General features: G+C 44.2%; 1 protein-coding gene across 1 annotated transcript in view; it reads left to right on the top strand.

Moving 5' to 3' along the window:
• The window catches only part of LOC143126998 (DNA polymerase alpha catalytic subunit-like), a 41,798-nt gene extending 31,110 nt beyond the window's left edge, over positions 1–10,688 (top strand). The window contains exons 9-10 of the mRNA XM_076288303.1: positions 8,597–8,713; positions 10,632–10,688. Of these exons, the coding sequence (XP_076144418.1) occupies positions 8,597–8,713; positions 10,632–10,688 (174 nt within the window). The remainder of the gene's footprint in view (positions 1–8,596; positions 8,714–10,631) is intronic.
• The last annotated feature ends 1,812 nt before the right edge of the window (positions 10,689–12,500 follow it).

Genomic DNA, 12,500 nt, shown 5'->3' with positions numbered 1-12,500 from the left:
TCTCTCTCTTCTCTCTCTCTCTGACTCTTATTTCTCTCTCTCTCCTCTCTCTTTCTCTGACTCTTATTTCTCTCTCTCTCCTCTCTCGCTCGCTTCCTGAGCCCATGGGAACATTTGTGTTGTCTTAGGCCTGGGTCTCACACAGTAACAATGAGGGCCCGAGAGACAAACACTGGGATGTGATAACTTGCGTACACACACACACACACACACACTCTCTGTCTCTCTCTCTCTCTCTAGACACACACACACACACTCTCTCCCTTTCTCTCTCTCTCTCTCTAGCCACACACACACTCTACAAAATGAAAATCAAACAGCACACATATGTCAAGATTCAATTATGGCTCCCGTCTCGGAGATAATTATCCTCAGCAGCCCTCACCGGCTGACACCCATGGGATTAATTAGGAAATTAAAAGGGCCTATTGATACTGATAGGGTTGTGCGTCAGGACAATAGCAGACCCACGTGTGTGTGTGTGTGTGTGTTTGTCCACGCTGGACAGGTAGATAAGACTGGAAGGCTGTTGGCTTTAACACGAACGGAATACACCAACGATAAGCTTCAAAGAGGCCCTCCACAGTTAATCAAACTGCAGGAAATGGGACCAAATTAAGCCATCCACAACTGTGTGTGTGTGTGTGTGTGTGTGTATCTGTGTGTGTGTAGGAGGGATACTGTATGCCTCCTCCATCTCTGTCTCTCTCTCTCTCTCTCTCTCTCTCTCTCTCTCTCTCTCTCTCTCTGCTGTCGGCCTTATCTGTTCCTGTTGCAGTCTGTGCAGCATTCGTCTCATGTATACTGAAAGTAATTGTGGGTGGATATAATTACTTGACAAACACAGCAGACTTCGGCAGGATTCCAGATATCAGATTCAAGATTCAGGCTTTACTTTACAATAACGCGCGTCAAGCGAGAATACAGCTTTCAGCTCGGAAGCATCGACTACAATTCTAAAGACTACCGGAAGAGACTTAACCTGACTCTCGCCAGATAAATTTCGTTCCGCCTAGCTCCACTCATCCATCTGGGACCAATCCATTGGAGTGTTGCTTCAGAAGGCTGGGCCTAATCAAAAAATGCTTGCATATGATTGAATAAGCCACTTGTCCGTCATCTATTGACGTGCTACTTCAACCACTCACATCGAAGCCAACCCGTGATGCTGATAACAGTCTCACAGTCACCTACGCTATGTCACATCTATGAAACTCCCGCCCTGCGTCCTGGCTGTACCATAAAATCTGGTGCAGAAATCACTCTCAACGGAAGAGGTCCCAGATGGAGTGAAGCTAGGCGGAGCTAAGCGGAACGAAATTCATCTGGTGAGAGTCAGGTTAGAAGAGACTGGCCTTTTATGCTCAATTTACAAGGGTGTGGTTCAAGTGGTGGTCATAGGTACAACCTCCTGTGATTGGCTTTCTCTTCCCGCCGTTCAGTCAGCCACACCCAGACACACCTACACACACCTACTTGCTATTAACATATTAGGCAGGCTCCTCAGGTAGAAATGTTATACAGGATGTTCTAAACATTCTTACACTTAAATCATTGTACTCCTTGTACTGAGACTATAAAAATGATACCAAACATGAATACATTTACAGTTAATAACACAAACATATAATTCAGCTAAAGTTAACCCTAAGGTCTAACCAAAGACAGAACAAAGGAGCTTGTGGACAGATGGTAGGAGCAAATGGTGCCCAGCCAGTGGGGAGCATTTCACACCTACATCTGCATTGAATAGATCAAAGGAAAAGGGAGAGAATACACTCTCAATATAAATGGGGCTAAGCCTCTATCTAGTCTGGGGCAAGAAAATGTCATAAAAATAATTTCCATCAATACCCATGCCAATAACATCTCATATAACCATGCCAATAACATCTCATGCCAATAACGTCTCATATACCCATGCCAATAACATCTCATATAACCATGCCAATAACATCTCATATAACCATGCCAATAACATCTCATATAAGCATGCCAATAACATCTCATGCCAATAACATCTAATGTATACCCATGCCACTAACATCTCATGCCAATAACATCTCATATAACCATGCCAATAACATCTCATATAACCATGCCATTAACATCTCATATAACCATGCCAATAACATCTCATGCCAATAACGTCTCATATACCCATGCCAATAACATCTCATATAACCATGCCAATAACATCTCATATAACCATGCCAATAACATCTCATATAAGCATGCCAATAACATCTCATGCCAAAAACATCTAATGTATACCCATGCCACTAACATCTCATGCCAATAACATCTCATATAACCATGCCAATAACATCTCATGCCAATAACATCTCATATAACCATGCCAATAACATCTCATGCCGATAACATCTCATATACCCATGCCGATAACATCTCATATACCCATGCCAATAACATCTCATGCCAATAACGTCTCATATACCCATGCCAATAACATCTCATATAACCATGCCAATAACATCTCATATAACCATGCCAATAACATCTCATATAAGCATGCCAATAACATCTCATGCCAAAAACATCTAATGTATACCCATGCCACTAACATCTCATGCCAATAACATCTCATATAACCATGCCAATAACATCTCATGCCAATAACATCTCATATAACCATGCCAATAACATCTCATGCCGATAACATCTCATATACCCATGCCGATAACATCTCATATACCCATGCCAATAACATCTCATGCCAATAACATCTCATGTATACCCATGCCACTAACATCTCATATAACCATGCCAATAACGTCTCATATACCCATGCCAATAACATCTCATGCCAATAACATCTCATGCCACTAACATCTCATATACCCATGCCAATAACATCTGTTGCACTTTTCTGCTCTCTCTCTGTCTCTCTTTCTCTCTCTTCTCACTTCTTTTCTGTCTTTTTATTCCTCTCTCTCCACTTCTTTTCTGCTTTCTCTCCTTTCTCTCTCACACTTTCTCTTTTCACTACTTTTCTGTCTGCTTTCTCTCTCTCTCTCTCTCTCTCTCTCTCTATTTCTGTATGTCTCTTAAGGCACCTTTGATAGCTTACTAAAGTGTTGTTGAAGTTTTGTTAAAACTAACGTCTTAAAAACTAGGCTTCCTTTTCAAACCTTGCAATGTACTGAGGAATGTTGAATATCACATTAACACTAACCTACAATTAAATTAATTGAACAACGTTTTACGTTTGAGGTTGGGAGTGAAACATTTAAAACAAGGCTGTTGTAAAAAAAATATTATTTAAAAGCCCATGAAGCCATCAAAAGGATCCTTTGTCATTGTGCGGATGACTGAGAACCACCTTAATGTCCAAGTGAACTTTGATGTTGGAGCTTTTCATCGTATTTGAGAGGAACTTTCTTCGCTGTGCCAATGCATGCTGTTGCAATGCATTGTGTTATAGTATAATAATGGTTGTTGTCAGATGTTGAAAATACCTGACACTAACCTATGGTGGTATTTATCAGCCAAGTGACTTGTTTAAATGTCTGCACTTGCCCTCATTTGGCTAAAAAATAACCATGGCATCTGTAGTCCACATGGCAACCATGTCAGTCATGCTGTTTTAAAAAGGCTCGTTGCTGTTCTAGTTAACGGCTGATGGTTTTTAGTGGTGCACGGACTCTAAAGAGTCAAGGGCTCATTTCAGTAAACACGCGTGGGAAGGTAGCCGCCATTCACTGATTCAATTCAAGAATGATATTTTCGGAAAAGCCTGTTGACACTGTGACAATAGTTTCGCCCAGGCGTTTTCAGGGCCATTACCTGCCTAACACCGTGCATGAGTGAGCGTAGGCCTTGGTGTGGAGGTGGAGTAAGAGTTAAGTGCTTTTGTTGGCTGACTGAAATGGTAGGAAGCCGGCCCTGTGTTAAATGCTTTAGTAGCTCTTTAGTAGTGCCCATAAAACTGATAATTCCGGTCCTTGATTGTGATTGGCTGAATCACGTTCGATGTCGTAAAATCCAGCATAAACATACACCTTGACCGCATTTCGTTCTATATTACTGCGCTACCATAACTTGATACAAAAGTTAAAGTAGCTGTCTTTGTAGAATCAGTGTAGCCTACTGCCTCTCGGGGCTTATTGCTGAATTCAATAATCACTTTCACCTGATCCTCTTTTGATGGGCTGGTTTAGTTTTGTCAGGCTGCTGTTGTTGTTGTTGTTGTTTTTGAAAGCCATCTTGTTTTTCTTCCCGTGCATACTCTAATAGTGATGTATAGGCAGTGGGTAACACAAAAGATAAGTTTTTAGCAGACCTCAGCGTGACGACTGATTTGTATTAATACGCATATGAGCATGTAAAGTGACCATGACTCTCCAGAGTGTATATCTATCTGTCTGTGTAGACTCGTAATATATTCTGTGGTCAGCTCATGCTTATCTCTTTTTGTCCTCTTCCTCTCTCTGCACTCTCACTCTTTCTCCCTCCCTGTGTGTGTGTGTGTGTGTGTGTGTGTGTGTGTGTGTGTGTGTGTGTGTGTGTGTGTGCGTGTGTGTGTAGCAGGTGGGAGAAGGGTAATGTGGGTGTTTGTGTTAAGCTGTGTGTGTGTGTTAGGGAGAGTATCTGAGCATAAAGGTTTATAAAGCTGCGTTGCCCCTTTAGTAGTGAGTGTGTGTGTGAGTGTGTGTGTGAGTGTGTGTGCGTGTGTGTGTGCGTGTGTGTGTGCGTGTACGCAGGGGGCTGTCATTACAGGCAGACGGCAGGAGTAATGTGGGTAATACCCTGCTAATGACACATCAGCCTCAGTCAGGGGCAGAGGAGGAGGAGCCTGCACCTGTCCTGGGCCTTATTAATACACACACACACACACACACACTGGACCACTGTCTCATTAATATACACACGCACACATACGTTCTCACACACATACACTCCCACCGACACACACACACTCTTACTCATACACACTTACTCACTCACACACACATACACTCATACCTAACCATAAATACACTTACACTCACTCACTCACTCGCACACATACACACACACATTCACACATACCTAACCATACACTCACATTTCCTAATGCTCACTCACTCTCACACACACACACACTCATCTCTCTCTCTCTCACTCACACATATACCCAATCATACATACACGGCATATAGGTAGGTATGCACACACAAAGATAAATGCACACAACAGACCCAGTAAATAAATATTCACCCACAAATGCACACAAATACACACAAATGCACACAAATGCACACAAAACACACAAATGCACACAAATGCACACAAATGCACACAAATGCACACAAAACACACAAGATTGTGTTGTCACTCATGCACCAATAGTCAAACATAGTCTCATTGCTCATGGATGTCAAACACCCACTCTAAAATTATTTTGATATACTATCATTCACCTAACAGTTGAGCTCACACGCACACACACACGCACACACACACACACACACACACACACACACACAGACACAGAAATTTACATTTACATTTACATTTACAGTGCCCTCCAGAATTATTGGCACCCCTGGTAAAGTTGACTAAAAACAATCAAACCTTGAAGGGAAGTAAATGTATTCTGAGAAAAAGGAATATCTTTTAAAGTAAGAAATATTTTTAACAAAAACACGTGCCACAATTATTGGCACCCCTAGTAAATCTTATGTACAAAGTAGGGGTGTAACGGTTCATGTATTCGTATTTAACCGAAATGGTACGGGCGTCACGGTTCGGTGCATGAATTTACACTGAGAATACACGGTATAAAAATACATAAAACTTGTGTGCGGATTCGTTGATGTCATGCGCAATTACTGTTAAGTAGCGAGAGTTACGGGAGTTCTTTAGCGACACCTAACGCTAATCTGTAGCCTCGCTTTAGCTCTGATTGGCGCCTATGTTTTTTTTTGTCGGCGGTCGAGTCAGTCAGTCATTAGCAGCACTAAGGTGGCGACCCACAAGAGTTAGAGGATCCGCTGGTCTCTTTAAGATCGCAAGTTTGAGAACTTCAGTTACAGTAGTACAGGCGAGAGAGTGGTGGATAAGATGAAACTGTGTGCCGGCCTTGTTCAGCAGTTGTTATATGGTATGTGAGTGGAAATATATGCTACACATATTCGAAGCCATCACCCAGATGATGATGCTGAAACGAGAAAAAAAAAACTTCCCATGCGCTTCAGCAGCCTTTTGATACACATAGGCTACAAATAGGGCCAAAACCTATGGCTTAAATTAAATGATTTCGTAATGACAGAAAGCTATGTAAATCGCGTGGTAATTACCTTAAAGTTGGGGTAGCTTGTAACTTCTCACATGAGGAGCTGGTAGTGTTAAGTGCATAGACAGTAAAAGAAAGTGACAACGCTAACCAGGCTAATAAACAAACCATGCTACGGTGAGTTAACATAGACTGTATATAACAGTCTATGTGAGTTAACGTCGAAGGGCAAAGTTGCAGTTGCAAAGTTGTAGTCTGTTTATGAAATGAAAGGAGCAATTTCGTTTTTTAAAATAAGGCAAAATAGTGTGATATGTTCACAGTTAGTAGGCTTGATTATTACTGTACACACACTGAAAAATATTGAGGCAAATTGTAGACCCTTCCATATACAACTAAACACAGATGTTGAAGGTCTTGCTTAAGTGGATTTTTAAAAATCATTATTCTATGTCATTTGCACTTTCAGAAATAAGATGCTGTAGTCCTATTTTCAGTTTTATAGCTGATTGTCTTATTTTGTTTACAAGTTACAGATGGAGTCTGGGTACTTATTGTACTTTTTAGCCTACATCTTACACACTTCAGGCTGTTGCAGATAGCTCAGGGAAGAGACTGTATGACACTAGGTGGTACAGCCTGAGACAAAAAATAGCTTTCTGCATTTTTGTTTTGCTTTTCCTTCCATTGTACCGAATTCGTACCGAACCGTGATGTCCGAACCGAGGTATGAACCGAACCGTGACTTCTGTGTACCGTTACACCCCTAGTACAAAGTGTAAAAGAAGCATTTCCTATTTATTTTCAACTTCTTTAAGTTAGTCAGAGTGTCGGTGAACTTTCAGCAATAGTCCATGACTTTCTTTTCCACTAAGCTCTGAAAAATAAAGTGACACAGAGGTCAAATACCCTAGTCATTTTTCAACATAGGACAAGACAGGAGAATACACTAAATTTAAATAAAAGGAAAGTGTGTTGACCTTTGCACATCAGGGAATGGCTATAAAAACTAGTGACCAATTATTAAAATGTTCTAATCAACTGGAAATGTGACAAACTTGCTTGGACAAAGACCCATGTTTATCTTGCCCCTGCACCCACAGTGTGAGGATGGTACGAGAGGGAAAAAAAAAATCTGTAAGAGTCACTGTTGGAGAGTTACAGAAAAAAAATATTATCTTGGGGTCACCAATTCTCCATAAAAATCTTCAAAAGTGATCTCAGTGCTAATAGATTTTCGAGGGCATGCCATGCCTTTCCTGGCATTGAATTACAAATGTAAATACTGAATGCTACAGTGACTTACGTCACTGGTGCACATAGAACAATGACTATACTGAAAAGAAGCCCATGCCGAATGATCATTATGGTGGAGGGGCTGTGATATTGTGGGGCTGTTTTTATTCCAAAGGCCCTGGGAACCGCATTAAGGACAGGTTTTCTATGAAGATTTGTCAATCTCTGCCAAGACCGTAAAAGTGGGTCGTAATTGGATCATTCAGCAGGTCAATGAAGCAAAACACATGTCCAGATCAAAACAGAAATGGTTTACTGAACACAAAATCAAGCTTCTGCCATTGCCATATCAGGCCCGCGTTCTAAACTCCACAGGAAAACAGGAGAGTGCAGACATGGGCACCTAGCAACCTGGACCATCTGGAGAGATTTGGTAAAGAGGAAGGAATGGTCTCAAATCCCTTGCCTATTATTCTACAACGTTATGGGATGTCATAGAAGAATATTACGAGCTGTTGTATTGCCAAATAAGGGAGGCTTCACAAGGTATTACTTGCAGGGGTGCTGATAATTATTGCACTTGTCTTTTTGCTTTTGGTTAAAAATATTAATTTCTTTATGAGTTATTTTTGTTTCTCAGAATAAATTTGCTTCCCTTCAAGGTTGGAGTGTTTTCATTGTAAGATTTAATCACCAAAAGGTGACCAAAACACTGCTACCTTGTGGAGGGCTGTACATGGCGCTCTTCTACTCCTACAAGCTCTTTAAGCGCTTCACCATCTCATCCATCCATCCATCCATACGCACTCATCATCCCGATGGCAGAGGCTGCCATGCAAGGCGCCAGCCGGCACAGGGGGAGCAGTGTGGGGTTCAGTGTCTTGCTCAAGGACTCCCTCACACACACACACACACACACACACACACACACACACACACACACACAGGGTCCTGAGGAGCTTTTGGTAGCTGAATAACTCCTCTACCTCCTGGGCCACTGCTGCCCCAACATTGTTGCTAATTTCTTTTATTTTCTCTCTCCTTCCTTTTTCCCCCCTCTCTCTCTCTCTCTCTCTCTCTCTCTCTCTCTCTCTCCCCCCCCCCTCTCTCTCTCTCTCTCAGGGCTGGCTCCATTGTGAGGACCAGGCTTGTCCCCATCGCTCGCGTCGGCTGCCCATCTTCTTCTCCCGCAGCGGCCCAGTGTGCCCCAGCTGCTCCAAGTACACACTCAGGCCAGAGGTACGTACGGTGTGTGTGTGTGTGTGTTCCAAGTACACACTCAGGCCAGAGGTACGTTCGGTGTGTGTGTGTGTGTGTGTGTGTGTGTGTGTGTGTGTGTGTGTGTGTGTGTTCCAAGTACACACTCAGGCCAGAGGTACGTACGGTGTGTGTGTGTGTGTTCCACGTACACACTCAGGCCAGAGGTACGTACGGGGGTGTGTGTGTGTGTGTGTGTTCCAAGTACACACTCAGGCCAGAGGTACGTACGGTGTGTGTGTGTGTGTTCCACGTACACACTCAGGCCAGAGGTACGTACGGGTGTGTGTGTGTGTGTGTGTGTTCCAAGTACACACTCAGGCCAGAGGTACGTACAGGTGTGTGTGTGTGTGTCTTCCAAGTACACACTCAGGCCAGAGGTATGTACAGGGCTCTGGGGTCACAGGGAAGATGGTGTTGAAGAAGGCGATCAGACAGCACAGATTGTCGGACAGCCATTGACAGCCATGCTGTTGTGTGCATTAAAGCTCACTGAAGCTCCCACTCAAAAGGCAAGAAGTAGTGAAAAGCCGGAGTAATCTCTCATTAGACATACAAACTGGTACAGCCATGTTATGAGGTATCCTGAACAATCAGAAACCAATGGAGATGAGAAGATAATTAAGAAGGCCGCTAATTAGGTGTTACAGACAAGCGGTGCTGCCATGCCCCTCAGCTCCCTGTTCTGTGGGCTGCACTGGTGTGTGTGTGTGTGCGCTGTTCCATGTCCTGTGGGCAGCACTGGTGTGTGTGTGTGTGTGTGTGTGTGTGTGTGTGCGTGTGTGTGCGTGTGTGTGTGCGTGTGTGTGTGCGTGCTGCTCCATGTCCTGTGGGCAGCACTTGTGTGTGTGTGTGTGTGTGTGGGTGCTGCTCCATGTCCTGTGGGCTGCACTGGTGTTTGTGTCCAGGTGATGGCGCTGTGGAGCCAGCTAACCGCTCCAGTCACGGCTGCAGAAAAGCCTGTCTGGTGATGCGACACGCCTCTCCTCTCCTCCTCTCCTCTTTTCCTCTCATCTCCTCTTCTCCTCTCATCTCTTCTCATCATCTCCTCTCCTCTTCTCCTCTCATCTCTTCTCCTCTCCTCTTCTCCTCTCATCTCCTCTTCTCCTTTCATCTCTTCTCATCATCTCCTCTCCTCTTCTCCTCTCATCTCTTCTCCTCTCCTCCTCTCCTCTTCTCCTCTTCTCCTCTCATCTCTTCTCCTCTCCTCTTCTCCTCTCATCTCTTCTCCTCTCCTCTTCTACTCTCATCTCTTCTCCTCTCCTCCTCTCCTCTTCTCCTCTCCTCCTCTCCTCTTCTCGTCCTCTCCTCTCCTCCAGTGTTCCTCTCTCACTGGTCCCTCTCTTCTTTCCTTACCACACTGCTCCTGTCTTCTACCTGTCCTCCTCTCTTTCTCTCTCCCCCTCTCCCTCCCTCCTCTCTCTTTCTCTACTCTCTATCTCTTTCTCTCTTACTGTGTCTCTTCTTTCTCTTTCTCTCCCTCTTCCTCTCTCTCAGTCAGATTTGTCCCTGTAGTCTGTGCTTTTGCCCTTAACTCTCTCCCTCCCTGTGTAGTTGGAGCACCGGACTGTCCTTAGGCCTACTGGCTTCTCTGGCCCATGCAGGGCTGTGGTAATAGTGGTCATAGTTCTGTGTGGCCCATGCAGGGCTGTGGTCTTAGTTCTGTCTGGCCCATGCAGGGCTGTGGTAATAGTTCTGTGTGGCCCATGCAGGGCTTTGGTCATAGTGGTCTTAGTTCTGTCTATGGGTCCTGTTCTGGGGCTGATCTGTGGTCAGTGGTGTTGTTTGGCCTCAAAATCAGCTGTCAGTCGTGTAGTGGGTGGGTGGGGTTGGCTTGGGGAGCATTGGTCATTATTAATTCTCTAATTCTCTATTATTAATTCTCTAAACTTTGCTCAAGTCTCCTCGGTGCTCACGGTCCAAGACCACAGGATCAGACGGGCTGGGCCACTTCTAGGAGCCTAAACCCAGGGATGACCGGAGCACTCTGAATACTCTTAAACTATTTATTGTGGTCAGACAATTGACTGACATTTTGACACACTGTGTCTTCAGAGTCAGTTGACCTCCCCAGTTTTTGGGTTCACTGCATGGGTAGGCTGCATGATCCTTCCCAGTGACCAACAGGTTTCTTTGTGATGTTTTTTTTCCTTTCAAGGTTCATATCCTTCACTCCCCACTTTTAATTTTCTCTTTTAATGAATTGATCTGCCCTCCTTCCTCTTGTCTCAGTGCTCTACCCATTTCTCTCTTTCTCTCTCTGGTCCTCTGGCCATCTCTCCATCTTGTGTCTCGCTGGTGTGATGCCGCTCATGTGGTTGGCTGCAGCACATGCCTCAGTGTGGCGACAGGTTGAAACCCAAAAGGACAATTTCTCTTGTCACCATAGCCACTTAGCATCCTCCTCTCTCCCTGCCGAGATGGCAGTTTAAACTGCCGGCTGAATAAAACATTAACTTCCTCACCCTTCTCTCTCTCTCTCTCTTTCTTTCTTTTTTTTTCTCTCTCTCTCTCTATCTCTACGTTCTCTCATTCTCTCTCTCGTTCTCTCTCGCTCCCTTTCTGTGTCTTCGCTCGGCGGTCTGCAGCCGTGCTGACAGCGATGAGCCTCTCGCCTCGTCTCCGCGGACACGGAGACATCGAGCGCCATTGTATCCAGATTAAATGGACGCGTAATGGCACCCTCGCTTGATTGGCCGGTAATTTGGAGGAGTTATATACAGGTGCAATTTGTAATATTTTCAGTAAATTAAATTTTTTTTCTCTCTCCGTGCACTCTCCATCTCTGCCTCCCTCTCTCTCTCTCTCCCTCCCTCTATCCCTCCCTCTCTCTCTCTCTCCCTCCATCCCTCCCCCTTCTCTCTCCCTCTCTCTCTCCCTCCATCCTTTCTCTAACTCTTGTGTATACCCCCTCCCTTTTCTACTTCCCACTCTCCCCCGCTTTCTCCCTCTCCCCCTCTCTCTTTCTCCCTCTCCCTTGCTCTGTTTCTCCCCCCCTCTCTCTCTTTCTCTCTCTCTCTCTCTCTCTCTCTCTCTCCTCGTTTTATTGATGTACGTTCAGGCACCCATTAGAGCTTCCTTTTTTCCCTCTAGTGGAAATTGCAGCATGTTAATTTTCACACAAATTACAGCAATAGCAGGTATCTCTATTTGATACATTATAACGGGAGCAATCAGGGATAATTGAGTGCCTTTCAGACCGAGCCTGGCGCATTCGCTCCCATTCAAAGCCCGTCCATTTATCGCCTAATCGCTCTTTAAACACTGAATTTCTGGGAACAAAAATTCTTGTCATAATTTTGCTTAAGTGTATTTGGAAATCACAGTCCTTTGAGCAAGGATAATTGAAATCAAATCCCTTTCACGGGAGCTGACATTTCTACATTTCCCCCCAATTGAAATTAATTTCAAAAATTGAGCATGAATATCTTCAAATAGCAGGCAATTATACCTTTCAATGGGGAGAAATTATGTGCACAAAAAAGTGGAGACATCAACGGGCGCTTCAGTTAAATGTCTTTGTTTCCCACTGTGTTTGCCTTGTAAAGATTTACATATATTGACTCGTTATGAAACCCGGTGATGCCGATCGCCTGCCTTTCCCAGCTCAGCCCATCAGCATTAGCTCAAATTGGAGCGTTTTGTGTTAAGCCTCATCTCTCTCTCTCTCATCAAAACTGTGTGGAGCTGCTCTCTCTCTCTCTCTTCTTCTTTTCTTTTCCCTCTCTCTCTCTCTCCCCCCTTCTCCTCCTCCACCTCCTATCTCTCT

This window comes from Alosa pseudoharengus, unplaced genomic scaffold (assembly GCF_046254945.1).
Source record: "Alosa pseudoharengus isolate Yale_2024_CS ecotype anadromous, Long Island Sound unplaced genomic scaffold, YU_APseudo_1.1 YU_APseudo_1.1_scf_166, whole genome shotgun sequence".
Taxonomy (NCBI): domain Eukaryota; kingdom Metazoa; phylum Chordata; class Actinopteri; order Clupeiformes; family Clupeidae; genus Alosa; species Alosa pseudoharengus.
Note: the sequence above shows the minus strand (reverse complement) of the source record. Positions and strands in the feature narration are given on the sequence as shown.